The 20,803-nt window shown below is 35.7% G+C and overlaps 1 protein-coding gene across 2 annotated transcripts in view; it reads right to left on the reverse strand.

The window, feature by feature from the left end:
- Positions 1-14,151, reverse strand: part of LOC121414170 (tumor necrosis factor receptor superfamily member EDAR-like) — a 38,194-nt gene extending 24,043 nt beyond the window's left edge. Inside the window, exons 1-5 of one of the 2 annotated variants that reach the window (XM_041607248.1) lie at positions 13,899-14,143; positions 10,157-10,260; positions 9,580-9,735; positions 7,842-8,020; positions 5,258-5,493 (exon numbers count right to left, since the gene is read on the reverse strand). In XM_041607248.1, the coding sequence (XP_041463182.1) occupies positions 5,258-5,493; positions 7,842-8,020; positions 9,580-9,735; positions 10,157-10,252 (667 nt within the window). In that variant the 5' untranslated portion in view covers positions 10,253-10,260; positions 13,899-14,143. Of the gene's footprint in view, positions 1-5,257; positions 5,494-7,841; positions 8,021-9,579; positions 9,736-10,156; positions 10,261-13,898 lie in introns of both variants that reach the window. The other variant, XM_041607254.1, reaches the window with a different exon arrangement.
- Positions 14,152-20,803: the final 6,652 nt, after the last annotated feature.

Below are 20,803 nucleotides of genomic sequence, written 5' to 3' on the forward strand. Positions count from 1 at the left end.
GCCTTATGTAGGCCTACATATAATCTCACACCTCCAAGAGTCGGCTAAAGGCAAAAAAGCTTTAGACCTTGATTTACTCAAGAGTCTTGCTGTTGACGGCATGACATTGACTGGTCATGCAAGTTACTTGCTAAGTATGAAACGAAGGGAATCCATACGACCCTTCCTTAACCCAAAATACCAAGGGCTATGTTCAAAGTCTATCCCAATAACAGATGGTCTATTTGGAAATGACTTATCATCTACATTGAAGTCTGTGGCTGAGGCCTTCAACGTCGGTCGTCAAGTTGCCTTTCCTAAACGCTCTGGTACCTCCAGTCGCGGAGGCTCCTTTTCCCGTCGAGGAAATCGCGGAGATAAGGAGTTCAGCCCATACCAAAGGGACTTCCAAGCATCACGCCGGGAAGCCTTCAAGAAATCCCGTCCCGCGGCGACGATGTCGAGGCCTCCTCATCAGTCGACCTACAACTATCAGAAGAAACCTCATGGAAAGTCTACCGATTACCCATCAAGATATAATGCAAAAAACTAGTGAGTATTCCTACTCATGCAGGGAGACTTAAGTTTTTTGTTGATAAATGGTCTCATATAACTTCTGATCGATGGATATTAGAGGCAATATCAGGATATAAGATTGATTTTTTGCATAAGCCCTTTCAATATTCATTGGCTTCCAATTTCCCCTTTTCATCAGACGAAAAGGCGGCAATAGACAGTGAAATCTGTATCCTAATAGAAAAGAATGCGGTCAAGGAAATTTCTCGAGAAAAATGCAAGTTCATTTCTACCATATTTACGATTCGCAAGAAATCCGGAGATCTGAGACCAATTATCAATCTCAAGAACTTGAATTTCTTTGTGAGATATGAACATTTCAAAATGGAGAATGTTTCTTTGTTAAAAAATATGATTCATAGAGATGAATTTCTGACGTCTATTGATCTTAAAGACGCTTATTTTTCAGTTCCTATTCATCGTGATTCCCAGGGTTATCTCTCCTTTTTGTGGGATGGAAAATATTATGCTTTCAAATGCCTTCCTTTTGGTCTTAGTTCTGCACCCAGGGTATTCACGAAGATTTTGAAACTTGTAATTGCAGCTGTTCGCAGCAAGGGTATTAGGATTTTGATTTATTTAGACGAATCACGTTCCTGTCAAGAAAGCAGAGATCATACAAACTACGTGTGTAATTTATTAAATGATTTAGGATTTATCATCAATTTTGAAAAATCGTGTTTGATTCCCCAGAAATCAGCTTTATATCTCGGTTTTGACATTAATACTGAGAAAATGACTATTTCTTTACCTCAAGATAAAGTTCATCGCATACACTCCAAAGGGAGTTTGTTATTAAATTCTGACGATGTAAAGATAGGAGACTTTGCCAGTTTCATTGGCTCAATTGTTTCTTCCCTTTTTGCCTTCCCGCTTGGCAAATTACATTTTCGATCTCTCGAAAAAGCAAAAACAAGAGTTCTCCAGAACTCATTCGGCGATTTTGATTCTTTTATTAGATTAGGTTCAGAAGTAAGGAAATATTTTGGTGGGTTGGTCAAGAACCAGCTTCCTTTTCAACCGGTATTCACGACCTGCCTATTTCCATAACAATATCCACTGATGCAAGCAGATCAGGTTGGGGAGCTGTGCGTCATTCAGATAATTCTTTCTCTCAAGGTTTTTGGTCTTCTGGGTTACAAGATTTGCATATCAATGCTCTTGAATTGCTAGCAATAGAACAAGCACTACATACCTTATGTAGCCAATGTCAGGATATCCATATTCGTATTTTCTCTGACAATAGCACTTCGGTCGCTTATGTTTTTAAATGACATAGCGTTACGCATTTGGTTTTGGTGTATTAAAAAAGGAATTTGGATTTCCGCCTCTCACGTGGCAGGGAGAGATAATTCATTTGCTGATGTCCTTTCAAGGAGGGACATGAACAAGGAATTAAGCCTACTCCCCTGTATTTTTAATAGCATTATCAATACCACATTTGCCCCTGACATTGATTTGTTTGCATCATCTGAAAATAAACAACTTCCAAAATATGCTTCTTGGAAGTACGACCCATTTGCATATATTATTGATGCTTTTTCCATTTCGTGGGAATTCTTTTCTCCTTACATTTTTCCACCCTTTTGCCTTATCCCTAGAATCCTTCTCAAACTTAAAGCAGACCAAACAAGACTGGTCCTCGTCATAGTCCCAATGTGGAGAGCGCAACCCTGGTTCCCTTCTCTTCTCCACATGCTGGTTGCCCCACCCCTTCTTCTCCCAATAAACTGTCTACGTCGCCCCAACAACTATCCAGTAAGTCTGCACCTAGCCGCTTGGATACTCTCGGCAGACGATGGAATGCAGCAGGCATTTCAAAATCAGCTGCCAACTTACTCGCCCGATCTTGGAGACAAGGAACGTCTAAACAATATCAATCTGCATGGAATCAATGGTGTGATTGGTGTTGTAAACAACAAATTGATCCCTGTTCACCATCTATAGTTGATGTAATTAACTTCCTTGCCCATGAACATTCTTCAGGCAAAGCTTATTCCACAATTAATTCTTACAGATCTGCTTTATCTTCTGCCATTCCACCCATTGAGATGCATTGCAGTGGGTCAACACCCTTTAGTCGTACGTTTAATGAAAGGGATATTCAATGAAAATCCCCCTAAGCCTAGGTACAGTAGTATGTGGGATGTGTCAATTGTTTTGAACTACATTAAGTCTTTACCCGATAATGAACAATTAACCCTAACACTGTTAAGTAAAAAACTTCTGGCCTTGATGGCCCTAATTGTTTCCGCCCAGCGGGTTCAGACGTTGTTATAGTTTAGATATTTCCTCTTCTATATCAAATAATCATGCGGTATTCTACTTGACAGAGTTACAAAAGACAACTTCTACCAAAAACAGTTTGATTAACCAGACTGTTGAATTTAATTCATATCCACATGATAAGAAAGTTTGTGTTATATCGTCCCTGCTAGAGTATGTGAAACGTACTACCCCTTTAAGGATTGAAAATGGTGAGTGCAGACTTTTCATTTCTACGAATGTTCCCCATAAACGTGTAACTTCTTCGTCATTAGCTCGTTGGATGAAAGATATTTTACGTTTGTCTGGGATTGACACAGCTATATTCAAAGCCCATAGTTATCGTAGTGCAGCTGTTTCGTCAGCATTCGCTCATGGTGCAACACTTAAAGACATTATTTCGACTGCTAAGTGGTCGAATGCTCGCATGTTCAGACTTTTTTATCATAAACCTGTTGAAACTTCCTTCCAATCAGCTGTCCTCGATTCTCGTTAATTCACTCAATGATGACTGTCATTTTGTTTGGATCGAATGTACGGTGTAAATTCGAGGGTTGATGACATTTGATTCTGTGTAATGTCCTGACAAGAAATGTTTTTTAATCGGACTGAAATCTAGTTTATTTATCACCATTATGTAATATATCAAACATAACTTTTTGGAAAAAGAAATGAAAGAAAAATATTGATATTCGTTATGTATATCATACAGTTTCTTCTCCCAACTGGAGAGTATATTGTTTTTTCAATGATTGCTTTGTACGAAATGTCAAAAAAGAAAACAAGACAACTGTTAATGGTTATAGGAACCTTTTACCCAATGGGTGTTTGTTGGTTCTTCCACGTTTTCAGTTTTTTGTTTATACCAATGATGTGTCATACCTTGATGACCACGTTTACAGTTTAAAGCCATATGGCTGGTTTGCATTTTCATTAAACAGATATTTCAACCTGATTTTTTTCGGCTATGTCCCTTTTATCTGTTTCTCAATTGTTTCTAAACGTCAACTTCTGTGTCTTACTTTGAACATGCTATCCCTCTGAAGACTTGTATGAGATGTTATGTAATAGAATTCGTAAATTATGCAAATGAAATGAAGTATAATTAGAATTCTATTAATAATAACGAAATACAAGTCGAAGAGGGTCCCATCCAGCAGATTTTGTGCTATACCCGTCCCATATATATCCAATCACAGAAGTTGACAAATATCTTGTTCTTGTTTGTATGATAATCTGAATGATTGTTTTATCTGATCTGAATGATTGAATATATTTGATCTGAATGAATGACTGAATGTACTTCTGCAGATTTGAATGATTGTTGTGAATATAACTGATGTGAATGTTTATTATGTTTTGAATAAAACTGATCCGAATGATAATTGTTTGAATGAAACTGATCTGAATGTTTATTGTTAGAAAAGTAAAGGATCCGAATGACTTTGTTTCTTCAAACTCATGAATGTTCATGTTGGTTGGTTGAATCAAGTGTATTACCATTTAATCAATGTTCTTTGTTTACCTTGCTCTCATTTACTTCGAAAAGATGAATGCCTTCCCTATCCTCGCTCTTTTATAGCCTTGTAGGGAATTAGCTCATTTGAATTTTAAATTACTTTGAAATTCTTTTGTGTGAAGCACTGCCTTAGCACCTGGAATATGCTATCCCTCTTTGACTTGTATTTCGTTATTATTAATAGAATTCTAATTATACTTCATTTCATTTGCATAATTTAGGAAATATAATAACAAACCACAGAATACGATTAGCACTCATATATTACTTTTTTTTCTTCGAAGAAAATTCCACCTGAAATATAATCTAATTCTATCGACATCCCAATTATGTGAAATAGCTGAATACACTCTTTCATTTGATACCAAATCAGTCATGGTAGTATTTACATTTCTGAAGATATGGTAAATTTTCCAATGTTTGGCAAGCAAACAAATTTCACTGAATTTCATGGGTGTATAATAAATTTTTGACCTCAGAAACTTTTGAAAACATGAATTGGCTGGGTAGTGGGTAGGAGGTCCCAACATTCCACAACATTTTGCAAGTGCATGTCGAACTCCAATTGCTTAAACTCATGATTACATGTACAAAACCAGTGAAAATTGTGTTTTTAAGCCCCAAATTTATAAAACAATGTTGTAAATACATAGTAAATACAACATTATTTTTCTAAACTTCACTTCAAGTTTTTCATGTGCTTGAAATTGTGACTTTTTAATAGGGATGACATACTTAAAAATGTGCTATTAAATATGACATAGCACTGCTAAGTAAAAAGCTAAAGGCAAAAGCTTCAAATATTTCATGTGCTTAAAACTGTGACTTTTTAGGGATGATGTAATTAAAAATGTGTTAAATATGACATAACACGGCTAAAGAAAAAGCAAAAGGCACAAAGTTGTTGAATAGACCTACCATCATTTACTTCAGTCACATTAGGAGGCACACCTGTTGCATTTTCAAGGGTCAGATCCCTTGATATTGTGGGTTCATGTGGTGTAGGTGCTAGGTGGGTTGGTGAAGTCTGGTTTGGAGAGGGCTGAGTTCCTGAAGCTGGATCATTTACAAGGACAGGGATGGATTTGATGCAGTCTCGGTGAGATGGTTCATAAATGCACTCGATGCATGTATTCTCCGCCATTTTATACATCCTGGAGGATACGGAGTAAATGCGAGAAAAGGTTCATGAATCAAAGGTGAAAAGTTATTCAAATTCAACTTTCAAGTCCAAGAAAATGTTCATAAAATAAAAGGAGAAAAGTTATTCATATTCAAATTCAACTTTCAAATCCAAGAACATATTCATAAAATAAGAGGAGAAAAGCTTTTCATATTCAAATTCCACTTTTAAATCCAAGAACAAGTTCATAAAATAAAAGGAGGAAAGTATTCAAATTCAAGATAATATTCATACAAGGTGGTTCACGAACCATGAGTCTCGCCTTAATTCTATCAATAAAATATGCAATATGATCTTTTGACCCATAGATGATTTGACCTTATCATCTTCAAGAACACCCTTGACAACACACATGTGGTATTAGCCACGGATCAAAATTAATGCAAAAATAGAGAAACTAGAGCAATGAACAAAAATTACAAGGATGGACATAACCCCATATAATTTTCTCTTTTTACCACTAGATGACTTATCACTCCCATCATTCTCATAAGCTCTAATGTGGTATTATTCAAGGATCATATGTACATGTACCAAGTATTAACATAATGTGCAGAAATAAAGAAATTAGGGCACAATAACTTGAACCTGTTTGTATAAACAGACTAACAGACAAACAGGAGAAGTGATCACTAGGTCTCTGTTGAACTTTGCTAAGGCAAGACAAAAATAAACCCCTCAAAAGTCCTGCAACTTAAGTTTGAGTGCTAATAAATTTCTCAGTGTGCCATCATCATATGTAAAAGTGGTATCATTGGAAAGTATGATTATTCTTCTTTACGATCAGGTGTCATTTGTAATGCTAATGTTATCATGAAATACACAGACATAATAAATATGCAGCAATGTAAGAAATGAAATGTTGCAAAATTCGTTGCCATGTCATCTTTGAGTTCTGCAACTCAAACTGCAAGTTTGAGTGCTAATAAACTTCTTAATGTGCCATCATCATGTGTAAAAGTGATATCTTTAAAAAGCATGATTATTCTTCTTTACAATCATGTGTCATTTGTAATGCTAGTGTTATCATGAAATACACAGACATGATAATACGCAGCAATGTTAGAAATGATATGTTGCAAAATGCGTCGTTTCCAATAGCGAATTTCCAATTGTTTCGAAGATGGACCGAGTGCATTCACTGTCACGTGCATGGTGGAAATTCTATAGAAATGGAGACTCTTGTTAGAAATCAATGCATTTTGCAACATTTCACTTCTGATTTTTCTCAATGTTCAGGGTGATTGCATATTCCACGATTACATAATCACAGCAAATGGCATGTCATTGTAAAGAAGAATAATTCAGCTTCCCAATGATATCAGTTTCATCTTTTATACTTCATTAACCAAAAAGATATCATCCCCCAAAACTGAGTTGCAAAACTTTTTTTGAGGGGTTTAGGTCTTAAGTTGAGATTTAACTATGGATAGGTAACTGTGACACTGATCGCAAACAGAATAGGTTAAATTTTTAAGCAAATTTGATGCTCAATACATTCATAACTGTCTGAGCATATGTTATCAACAGTTTTCTAAGCATGGCAACATGGGAAACAAAAGAAACATAAAATACACAATTTTTTTAAATTTCAACTACCAATAATCTCAGTACAGAGGTAGACCATGGCCTAATTAAGTTCAACTGTAGTACTTCAGATTACGAGCCCTAGAGCCTGTATGATGGGGTATCCAAACTTCGCGGACTTTTCAAAAATATTCATCCGGCTTAAATTTGTTCACAAAATATTCACAATTCATACAAAACCAATTCAAGATATAGTTACCACATTGACGGCAAAATCGTAAAATATTAATGATAAAATCACTGACGAAAATGTGAAGTAGGTCAAGGGGTTTCGCTGGTATCGCAATCTCAAAATTCTATTTGATCGACGAATGCGCGCTGTGCTGGAAAACCATTCTGAAAAAGTGTGACCTAACTTCACGGACCAAAGTTTTTGTGGAGATTTAAACAAACACTTGAGCTCAAAAGGTGAGATATTTATATCAGATTGACGACAAAATGCTATAGAATAAATTAGTACCACATTGAACTCACATTTTGATGATATCTGCTAAAAAACAATATCGTGATGCTTGTTGAGAATATCAGATTTCTTTGAAAGAGGTGCTAACGATGACAAATTTGCCAATCTTTTGTCAATATTTTCATGAATACTGAACTCATCTTACATGTCAAAGGGTAATTTTAGGTTGCTCTTCACGCTGATGATGTCAGATTTTAAGGGTATTGACTATTTTTTCTCAGATAATGACTGTCCGCGAAGTTTGGACTCACTGCCATACGTAAACTCACCCTGGGAAACAGTCACCACATTCAGCATTCTGGGTTGGTGTGCACTGCTTCAATACTTCTGCATTATAGCAAGTGACACACCTGTAACATTTTAAATCTGAGTAGCCTTCTCCGGGTTGGTAATAACCTGTCTCACAGGGACTACACGTCGTTTCATGGCCAGAGCTAAATCCACACTTCTATGGAAAAAAATGTCAGAAATCGCATTCATAACTCTGACAAGACCTTAATGGATTAAGAAAGAGAGCTAATGGTGGCACAATTTTGGGGTATTTCATTACATACATTTAAATATGTAGAATCAAATTTTTTTTTGCTGATATGGCAAAAAGGACTATCTTGATTGAACCGTAATTAACAGGGGCCTGTTTCATAAAGAGTTGCAACTGTTGTAACTTTGCCATTATGGGAACTACCATGGTAACCTTGATGTTGATTGGCTGCTGAGCCCTGTTGCCATAGTAGTTGCCACAATGGCAAAGTTACAACAGTTGTAACTCTTTATGAAACGGGCCCCAGGTCAACAATGACAATTCTACAGACAATATTCAGGGAGATTCAAACTTTGTTTTTTATGACAAGGAAAAAATGAAATCAGCTTAATTTCATACATAATAAAATACAAAAATACAAAGTGAAAGTGTGATATCATCATCTATCTCATTCGCATAGTAATATTTCATTTATATATTGTGATTTATACATCTGAACAACATCTTTAAGCATTGTGCAGATGTAAATGCTTAATAGAAAAAATTGAAATGTCATAAAATACAATTTTTGATGTTTCCAGAATAATGCTTGTTTAATTTTTCTCTCTTTATCCATCAAATTTTATTGAGGTAGAATTCCCCTTTAAACAATACACATAAGATTGGTCAGAGATACAATCATTTTTCGAATAACATACTCTCCTCCTCCTCTTACTACTACTACTACTACTACTACTACTACTACTACTACTACTACTACTACTTCTACTACTACTACTACTTCTACTACTACTTCTACTAATACTACTATTACTACCACCACCACTACTAATGATACCGGGGGGGGGGGGGGCACTTCCATTGACGAGTGGATACCATGCGCGACCATGGGGTCTCGAAGATCACCCTAAACATGTATTTTCCATATTCTGAAAATGCACCCCTTAACAAGTATTGGCGTCTCAAACCCTACCCTTAACAAGTATTGAAAACAAAACAATACTCTTGGCAAGTATTCCCTGAAATGAACCCCTAAACAAGTACAGCGATATGATTGTCACGTACAGGTCTGTCGGTAGTCAGTTTTACCTTTCCACACCATTTGGTTTCGTACGGCCCCACCTTCCACAACTCGAGCAAATCGGACTCTAAACATGTAGTGTTGGGGCAAAAAGGAAATCCTTTATCAAACATTTTAATTTTGTTCCATCATCCCCGAAAATTTGACCCTAAACACGTAGCTTTCCTAGCGAAATAGACACCCTTTTTAGATTATTGTGGTGTTTCTTGATACCCATATCACGTTATGTACGTAACGTGCCCTATTGTGAAAAAGACATCCTTTTTACGTGTTTTTTTTTGGTCGCGCATGGTATCCACTCGTCAATGTAAGTGGCCAACCGGGTAATGAATAATACTACTACCATAATATCTCACTTTTATATCAGAAGTTCCTCACCATCTCTAATATATAGTACACATACAAAAATAAACCACAATATACCTTAATAACTGTCAATACTTACTTCAACAGTGGGGGAATGTTGCGTTCCCGGATAACAATACGTGCAGTTTTGGCACATTTGTAATTCATCACTGTAATATTGATTGTGGAGACAATCTTCACCACTGTCGGTCCCTTGGGTGTCCCCAGGAGGATGTAAACCTCTTGTCTCCCCAACCTTCAAAATCAAACAATCATAGTATTTCAAACATTAATTTCTGATTGTATTTAGCAAGTAATATTACTACACGTTGATACAACATTGACAAAAAACACAATTTTCATCATGACTACTGATTTGATTGGTCCTTATAGCATCATTAAAGTTATTAAAAGGAAAGATAAGAAGCATTTCAATACTTTGCAAAAAGTATGTACCGGTATATGTAGAAGATTTACTTTGTTCATATCAAGTTTAGATACACTTTTTGGAATGATATATCATTTCTGTATAATTACTAATGTTAATTACCATCTCAAAGTCTTTCACCAACCCAGGGTCTTTCATTCAATGTATTTTCAAATGATGTATGTCCTTACAAGAAAAGCTATCTTTACAAGCAGATGTATAATATGGTTCATATGAAAATTTAACATACCTGAGATATCGGCCTCCCGTGACTAAAGGCCACAATGGACAGAGAAGTTAATGTAGCAAGAATGTATGTCAACCTTTTTCTAGCATAATTATCCATGCCAGTTTCTGAAAAAAAAATGTAGAGTAGAGTAAAATACAAATGGTTAATCTATAGGCCTGCTGTAGAATAAGTCATGGCTTATTCACAAATTACAATCTCACATTAGATCGAAATTCAAAATGAGAAATCTGCCGTGAACGGGAAAAAAATCTGGGATACTGAATGGGATATCCAAGGTAAAAGAGTTAATATAGGTGGCATCATAAAACGTGAATATATATATTTTTTTAGAAATCAATAGAATTAAAGTATAATTGTAAACTTTTAAGTATAGGCTTACTCTATGCATAATGTCGTCTGTTGTAAGCAATGGAACACTGCATTTAATGGTAACGAATGGCAATGGGACAACATTCAGTACTTAAAGGACAAGTCCACCCCAACAAAAAGCTGATTTGAATAAAAAGAGAAAAATCCAACAAGCATAACTCTGAAAATGTAATCCAAATCGGATGAAAAATAAGAAAGTTATGACATTTTAAAGTTTCGCTTAATTTTACAAAACAGTTATATATGCACATCCTGGTCGGTATGCAAATGAGACAGGTGATGTCATCCACTCACTATTTCTTTTGCATTTTATTTTATGAAATATGCTACTTTTCTCCTCATTGTCAAGGGAAACGATTGATTCTTCCCTGAACATGTGGAATTAGCATTGTGAAAATGAAATATTGTATAATTCAAACAATAAATAATAAAAGAAATAGTGACAGACATCGACTGACCGATTTGCATGTCACTGAGTTGTGCATCTCACTGTTATGTAAAAAATAAGCGGAAACTCAAAATGCCATAACTTTTTGATTTTACATCCGATTTTGATGAAATTTTCAGCATTACGTTTATTTAATTTTTCTCTTTACTCAAATCAACACTAAGTAACCAAATTTAGACAGCATAGGAAGCAGGAAATAAAACATGCTAAATTTGGGAGGCTGACAAATTTGTATACAGGTTTATTTTTCAGGCAACATATATATATATATATATATATATACATATATATGTGTATATATAGTGTGAGCGCCCCCTATGTCTCCCGAGCAAAACACACTTAGATCTAATTTTTTTTTAAATATCACTTTTGTAACCAAAAAGTACTACCAGGGTGACCAGATTTCACAAAATGAAATATGGGACAATCAATAAAAAGATCAACAAAGAAGGCTACACAGTGTTAGACTTGTGAAAAAATATAAAAAAAGAATTGGAAGGGAGGGTGAATGTAAGAATAAAGTCTGAAAGAAAAGACCAAAGAAAGAAAAGAAGGGGAATATGAAGGGGCAAAGAATAAAAATAACAAAAGAAAATTAGAACAAAAGCAGGATGAAAGAAAGAACAAGAGAGAAAAAAGAAAGGAAGGCAAGATGAATAAATGTGTGAAAGACAAGGAGGGAAAATAGAAAGTCAGAAAAAAGGAGGAGGAAAGAAAGAATGAAGGGAGGAGAGAATGAAAAAAAAACAAGTGGAATGCCTCTGGCCGTCTCACCTGCATCACGCGGTTCAATATAGCAGCAGTGCTGACTTTGAACACTACTCTAACTCGCACAAGATGTTCAGTGATACATGGTTACTCTTATGTCCACTTTTTATGAACTAGACCAATAAACTTACAGAGATATGATGGTTATTCAACAAAAAAACCCAACATGGCCAAAGTTCATTGACCTTACATGACCTTTGACCTTGATCATGTGACCTGAAACTCGAACAGGATGTTCAGTGATACTTGATTACTCTTATGTACAAGTTTCATGAATCAGATCCATAAACTTTCAAAGTTATGATGGTAATTCAACAGATACACCCTATTCGGCCAAAGTTCATTGACCTTTGACCTTGGTCATGTGACCTGAAACGCGCACAGGATGTTCAGTGATACTTGATTACTCTAATGTCCAAGTTTAATGAACTAGACAAATAAACTTTCAAAGTTATGATGGTAATTCAACAGAAACCCCCGATTCGGCCAAAGTTCATTGACCCTAAATGACCTTTGACCTTAATCATGAGACCTGAAACTTGCACAAAATTTTCAGTGATGCATGATTACTATTATGTCCAAGTTTCATGAATCAGATCCATAAACTTTCAAAGTTATGATGGGAACAGATATCCCCAATTCGGCCAAAGTTCATTGACCCTAAATGACCTTTGACCTTGGTCATGTGACGTGAAACTCATGCAGGATGTTTAGTGATACTTGATTAAGCTTATGTCCAAGTTTCATGAACTAGGTCCATATATTTTCTAAGTTATGATGACATTTCAAAAACTTAACCTCAGGTTAAGATTTCGATGTTGATTCCTCCAACATGGTCTAAGTTCATTGACCCTAAATGACCTTTGACCTTGGTCATGTGACATGAAACTCTAAAAGGATGTTCAGTAATACTTGATTAACCTTATGGCCAAGTTTTATTAACTAGGTCCATATACTTTCTAAGTTATGGCGTCATTTCAAAAACTTAACCTCAGGTTAAGATTTGATGTTGACGCCGCCGCCGCCGCCGCCGCCGTCGCCGTCGGAAAAGCGGCGCCTATAGTCTCACTTTGCTTCGCAGGTGAGACAAAAAAATGGAAGGAGACAAAGAACAAAAAGAAAAGGGAGAGGAAGCACAGAAAAGTTCAAGGAAAGAAAGAATTAAGGAAATTAAAGAAAGGAAATTTAATAAAGAAGGCAGGTAAGAGAAAGAAGGGAGGAAAGAAAAATGAGCAGAGAAAGGATCAGGAAAAAAGAGCAGGAAAGATAGGATGAAGAAAGGATAGACAAGAGAGAGAAAAAAAGTTCTAACTTCAAGCAAACAAAAACAATCCAATAATCTAACAAAAATCATGATGATATTTGGCGTTTTTTTTAATATGTATAATACATATAATATATATAATTTATATTTATATATATATTTGAATTGTTAACCCCCTGGCTACACAATAGTGAGCCATCTTGTGTACGAGGAGAAATAAAAATAAATAAATTGTCAAACAACTCCTCGAAATAGACCGCTGCCAGCTGTCTAAGCCAAACATTGCCAAACTTAATCATTGTTAATTTCACCACACACCATGCAGCTAGACGGGGACAGCTGACACTAGTACACGAGTAACGTAAGTAGACAGGAATAACTGTCGTTTTGGGGGATTTAATTAACTGACATTTTACTATCATAACTATCATCCCCATAATTTGGAGCCAACAAGAGTAACACAGCATCGGAACAACAAATAACCGTACTAACAGAGTCAGAGACTGAACTTCTAGTCAGGGAGTCACTCAGCTCAGTGCAGTAAACTACTTAACTAGTCTTGAGGACTCCATGTTTACTTAAAAAAACATTATCGTGGAGTCCTCAGGCTCAAGACTAGCAGTAAACAAGCCAGGTTATGTCATGACTCATACATTGTACATGATTGATGTAACTTTGTTCGATCAATGAGTAGGTTTCACTTTCAACGCCAACGGCTTTTTAGTGTTATTATGACTAATGTGTGATGACTCTGACTAATCACTAAGTGACTCATCTACTATCTATATTACAGGTACTTAATCTTCTCTAGCCTAGGCCTAGTTCGACGAAGTTGAAATAATTATCGCTTAAAATATCAGCAGGATGTACAACTGTAGCTGTTTTAGTCTTACCTTATCACACATTAAAATTGTTTGCGGCGAGTAGATCTGTCCAACGTTAATTTTTTTTTCTCTACGTCTTAATTACGATGACAATTGACACTGGACTTATCCGTCTTTAAAAAGTACACGTCATGCATAACGTCGAGTCAACGTTTCTAATTGAATTGCATACGTATGTTGCAATGCGAATGTTCTAGAAGCTCACCCGTGGCCGTGTGATGATGACTCACGACTAGGGGAAATCCCTGATCTAATTGTTGTCTTTGTTTTTTCCTGGGAAGAGACTTTACGCCATCTACGTTCGCATTTCGATGATACCGTGGAGATAAAAAGGATTAGATCATATAGATACCCCGGGATAGATACATGAAAGGGCTCACATGATCGAGTATTGACCCCATTCACTCACGTGTTAAATCATAGCTCATCAAAAATCAATCCCACAATAGATTTTGTTTGATTCACTGACATAAGTCACAATTAACAGTAGATATGTTAATCGGCTGCTTGCCCAGCTCAAGCAAAAAGTTAAATGGCCTGAAATCCGGGCCTGAAATAGGACTAACAATAATTTCGGTCAGTTCATTGCATAGCCATAGAGACATGTTACTAGCCCGGATTACTAGTTTGCGTTATTAGTATATATCTCTATGGTTCATTGCCAAAAAACCCGAACTGCATTGTGGATAATAATAATTAAAATGAAATACAAAAATGCAGTCTAGCCTCCCCAAAAGTCTTAAAGGGGAAGTTCACCCTGATAAAAACTTTGTTGTAAAAATAGCAGAAAAAATAGTAAAAATTATTTGTAAAGGTTTGAGGAAAATCCGTTAAAGAAGAAGAAAGATATTAGAGTTCAAAGTTTTGGATTTGTGACGTCATCAACGAGCAGCTGCCCCATGTGTTATGTAATATCAAATGCATTAATTTCAAATTTTTTTATGGTTCCTGATGACTTTATTATGTTTTCTATTCATGATCGGGTGTGAAATGATTTGTCTATTGATATACAAAAGGTACAGTGAAAACAAATTTGAATTTCCTGAGAAAATGACATTTCATTGATTTTTTACCATTTTACCATTGATTTTTTTTTTTTTTTACAATTTTTTTTTTTTTTACCATTTTACCATTGATTTTTTACCATGTAGGAATGCTGCTCGCATATGACGTCACAAATCAAATAATTGAAATTCAAATAACTTTTTAATTATTTGATGAATTTTTCTCAAACCTTCGTCAATATTTTTTATTATTTTTTCTGCTATTTTTACAATAAACATTTTGTCAGGGTGAACTTCCCCTTTAATTATGAAGAGTATGAACGTCATAGGCGGATCCAGGGGGGCCCGAGGGGCCAGGGCCCCCCCTATTGGCGGAGCAAAAAAAAAGGAAAAAAAGAAAAGGAAGGGAAAAGAGAGAAAAGAAGAAAGGCAAACGTAAGAGGAGGAACATGATTGAATAAAATAACATGAGGGGAAGACTTTGAAATTTTTTTTTTGAAAAATCTATTTGTTGGGATATAAAATTTTCGCTCGCGCTTCACGCTCTTATTGTCTTTTAGGGTATTTGCATATCTTGCTCAATATGGAGCTTGAAATATCAAACTTTGAAGTCAGTATACAAAACATATTTCAGCTGGGAAATTGAACTTTCATTATTTTGTTTGATTTACAAATTGAATTTAAAAAAAGTGCTCTGTAAAAATGTCTGTGTTATGGTCTCGACATTATCATTTTCTGCTTGCGCTGCGCGCTCGCAAAATTTGATTTTTCAGGTACCTATTACATTCATGTATTTCAGAAAGTTCTCAAAAAGTTCAGGTCAGATTGTCAAAAAGTATCAGCTAGCGCTGCACGCTAGCATTTTGATTAGTGGGTTTTGTATATCCCAATATTAATTCTAAATCAAACTACTTTGATGACAGTGTATCAAAAATTCGGCTTGCGATTTCTGCTCGCATTGATAGATATAATGCGTCTTATGCATAATTACAAAGTGCTTTAAATGTCCAGTTTTCAGGCCATAATCATGATAATATTAATAGATTTCGCGCTCTCATGCTTAGGAAGAGAAATAGGAATATAGTCATCATTTTCATATGATGACATAATGCCCTCATAGAATGTCCCGGTCCTATATGTAAAAACTCAAAGTAATAATAATAAAATACATCAGCTCTTTTTTAACTGTGATCCATCACAATTCACAATTTCCCACAAAGTGTTTGCAATACAGAGCTTAAATTGAACCTTTGTTAGATCGGAATATCATATATTTTTAGCTTGCGCTTTGCGCTCGCTTTATTGATTTTCATAAGAAAGGTATACTTAGAATACCCAAATTCTAGGTCGAAATCTAAAACAGACGTTAATTCAGATACGCAGATTGTTCTCTATTTAAATCGTTATCCAGTTTCAGATCACAATATCAAAAAGTGTCTGCTCGCGGATAAATAACTTTTTTCATGACAAAACATGAATAGAGTGTCCAGAATTTTTCCGCTCGCGCTTCCCATCAATAAAATACTTAGAGTCCTTCCAAAATTACAAAAAGTGCTTAGCATTTCATTATTCAGGTAAAAAAGGTCAAAATTTTTCAGCTCGCGCTTCACGCTCGCAATATTTGAATGTTGAAATATGTAACGTCTTCATGGCTAAATGCAAGCAGTCCATAACAGGTACAATTTCGAGCAGTTCAAAACGTATACAAAACATTTCTGCTCGCGCTCTGCGCTCGCATTATTAATGTAAGGAAGATCCCCACTTACTCATCCTTTTCATGATTTACAATACTAAATGAATAGTGTCTTGTTCAGCAGGTCTAAATCTCGAAATTTTTTGCTCAAGCTTCGTGCTCGCATGTTTCATTATATACCTATTCTGTTAAGTTACAAAACGTGCTAAGAATTTCAATTTCTTAGGTAAAAATGTCAAAAAAAATTCGGCTCGCGCTTCGCGCTCGCATTATTTGATTTTTTAAAATGTGTAACGTCTCCATGGCTAATTGCAAGCAAGTATTTAATAGTACCTTTTCCATCACTTCATTTTTGCTCACTCTTTACGTTCGTAGTAATTATTAACTTGCATACACTTTTTTTCAGGAAAACAAACATTTCCCAGAATGTTCAAAATTTTAGGAAAAAGTACATAAGATTTCCAAAAAAATTTAGCTCGCGCTTTGCGCTCGCATTATACAAATAAGGGTTATGGTATTATACATTTATGTTTCATAAGAATAAAGCTAAAAAGTGACCATTAGGACTACCCCTTCAAAGAAACTAAAAATCCCGGCAAAAATCATATTCGAGCGGCCGATCGGGGAAAATATGGCTCAAAAAAATTCCGGCCCCCCCCCCCCTATTGGCGAAGGCTGGATCCGCCCCTGCAAGTTCATCTGGATTGAGCTGGGAGGTATAAAAAGGACACATGTCTGACTCTCAGATATTCACAGACTCTGAGCTCTTCGAATGCCTAGAAGATGGGTCCATAGGGCTGCCCCCACCATGCCCTCTCCCTGGAGAAAATCAGCCTGATTTTCTCTACTTCATCCTGGGTGACGATGCTTTTTGCCCGAAGAGCTACATGGTGAAGCCATACAGTAGAAGAGGGATAATAGATGAACAGAGGATCTGCAACTACAGGATCTCAAGGGGGAGAAGAGTGGTGGAGAATGCCTTTGGCATCATGGCCATTAGGTTCCTGTGCCTGTTGGGAACACTGGAACAGAAGGTAGATAGCGTTAGAGATTTGGTGGAGACTGCTGTGGTGCTCCACAACCTGCTGAGGAAGAGGGTGGCGCTGGCAGCCAATGCGGTGGACCACGAAGATGAAGAGCACAACTTCGCACTAGGGGCCTGGAGAGATGGACCTCACTTGGAAGATGTTCCGCAACCACCTGCAAGGGGGAACCTCGCCACTGTGGGTGCCAGACATCAGAGAGATCATCTCAGATAGTACTTGGTCTCTCCAGTGGGTGCTGTTGACTGGCAAGAAAGAATGGCTGGGGTGGTACTTCCTGATTGAGTTAAGAAATGAGTGGCTCAGATATCGTCAGAAGCATATGATGAAGTTAAAGACTTTTGTGTCTGGAAATAAGAACATTCTCCCATATGCACACTTTGTTTATTTTTAATATAAGTTTGAAATAATTTTTGTATTATGTGTACTTGTGAAGATGTTATTATTATTATTGATGTTAGTGTTGTTGTTATGTATTTCATCCGCTTGTAAAAATATATATAAATACAGACTTTATTGATTTTTTACCCATGAAAAATCAGATAATACTACTATTGTAAATCAGGAGTAAAAATTTAAAGGAATCAAGTTGCAGAATTTCAAATTTAAATAATTGTGTGCGATAAAAGAACTTTAAAATAGGCAATTTTTTGTTAAATTGATTATTACAAATTATCACAAATTGATTTTCTTACTAATTAAAAAATTAGTATAGAAAATAAATTCTATATGTGAGATAAATAACCCTTATTGTAACAGAGAAAAAAAACAAAGGACATAAAATATAAAACATTATAAAATTAAAAAATGAAATATAATATAAAAAAAAATAGAAAAAACTCAGAGTTTTCAACAGAGTTTTTCTATTTATTTTTTTATTCTATTGTAAGTTGGGTCACCGCTTTTAACCAAGCTCTCTTAAACTCTGTTAAGATTTTCTACGACTTTGTTAAGCTTTGTGACGCTTTGATAAGCTTTAATACGCTCTCTCCGCTTTACGCAATCAATGACAGATCGCTTCAAATTTTTAAACAGTTTAAAAATTTTTGGCGCTCTTGCCGAATGTCCCGAATTGCTCAAAGCTTCCTCATGCTCTATTACGGTCTTTACGCTTTGATTAAGATTTGTTACGCTTTGCCGCCGCTTTAAAGCGCCATCAAAGCGCCGTTAGTGTGAACTTAGTGCTAAGTTCACACCAACGGCGAATGCCGCGCTTTAAATCGGCGATCAATTCGGCGTCATTTTTTTTCAACTTTTAAAAAATCTCACGATCTCATCAGATATGTTATGCTCTAATAAGCTCTGATGCGCTCTGATACGAAGTTCGTTCCCGCTTGTGCGACAAATTATTTCCCGAAATAGCTACGGCTTCTCACGCTATGATGCCGATTGATCAGGATTTATTACGCTTTAAATCACGCTTTGATATGCTTTATTACTCTATGATAAGCTTTGATGTGCTTATCACACTTTAAATAACGCTCTGATACGATTATCAAGATCTCTTGTGCATTGAATTTCTGTTACGCAATGACGAAATTCGAGATTCTGATTGCATCCCGACTCTGATCCAGAGTATATAAAGATGCAGCAGATACACGACATCATTTCATCTTTGGCAGAAGAACGAGATGTGGAAGTTCATTATACCAGACTATGAACCATCCTATGATGTAGACATGACCTTTGTCTCCCTGTATACAGTGCGTATAAAAAAAACGGGACAGATTTGGAAAGTCTATAAAATTTTTGTTTCAAATTATGATGTCTATATTTTGGTGTTAATAGATGCTCTAAGGTCTTATCTTTGAAATGCAATTAAAAAAAATAATTTTTGTTCATGCTTGAGCGAACACGGGACGTTTTTGTTGGGGGTCCAAAAAGAGGCTTGCGCCAGAATTGCAGAATATAAGTCATATGATGATCAGACTTCTTGCTAATCAGGATACTTCCTCTTGACATTTTCATTATCTGTGCCACAATATTCGAGTTATGCTGTCAAATTTCATTTACAAATTCATATATTAAATTGAATTATTTTGTTTTTTTTTCATTTAAACTTCTCTTACCTTTTAATTTTCCTTCATAAGTAACTGAGAAAAGAAAAAAAAATGTCAACCCAAGCAAGAAGATTTGAATTATTAATTGCGAAAACTTGTGATTATTCAAATCCTTTTATTATGTGAAACAGATTATGTAACTTTAAAAGACATGAATCTTTTTTTCAAGGGGTCATTGATTCCTTGACCAAGTTTTATTGCTTGACAGGAAACACAGGAACAGAGGGGATTCATGTCTTTCAATGACAATGGTGTATTGAGTCAATTTTGAAGGAGCTAGATATGGCAGATCGGGTAAAATGTATTGAGCACGCAAATATTCCCACTTTTTTATTACAATATCACATTTTCTGATAGATTTTGACATAATATTCAGAAAATAATGTCATATTTTATTTTCTATCTTTCCTTTTATTTCCTGTCTACTTTTTTTCTTGGTCATGATTTTTGTTTTAATAGAGGAGGGGGGGGGGAGCATCCTGAGCACCCACCCATCTGTGTGGCCCTGTTCAAAAGGCTTCATAAACTTTGTAGCACACAATGAAAGGATTTGAGAAAAAAATCCACGCTCTCCCATAATTCGGTTGAAACAAAATTGTTTTAGCTTGAAGAAGGAATATTCCAAGCAAACAGAGAGCATATTAAAAAGAAACATTAGAATAATTTCAAGCAAATAAATAGATTTGAAATTGAATTTTGACCGCATGATTTGAAAATTATGGCAAAGATAACGAACAGGTTGAGAGGAAGTCTGCTAATTAGCAAGCAGTCCGATCATCAATTTATAATTTTATGCCATTTTGGCGCAAGCCTCCTTTTTAACCCCAGACAAAAACATTCCGTGTTCGCTCAAGCATGAACAAAACTAAAAAAATTTTATAGCATTTGAAAGATAACACCTTAGAGCACCTATTAACACCAAAATATAGACATCATAATTTGAAACAAAAATTTCATAGACTTTTCAAATCTGTCCCGTTTTTTTATACGCACTGTATAACTACATGATAGCCCTCTAGGCAGAGGAGAAAGAACAGCAACGACAAGAGGAGATTGAACTACCAGCAGGAGGGAGAAGACCATTCATCAGGTGCTGCTGGACCATGCAGGCCAT

Source organism: Lytechinus variegatus, chromosome 1 (genome assembly GCF_018143015.1).
Source record: "Lytechinus variegatus isolate NC3 chromosome 1, Lvar_3.0, whole genome shotgun sequence".
NCBI classification, from domain to species: domain Eukaryota; kingdom Metazoa; phylum Echinodermata; class Echinoidea; order Temnopleuroida; family Toxopneustidae; genus Lytechinus; species Lytechinus variegatus.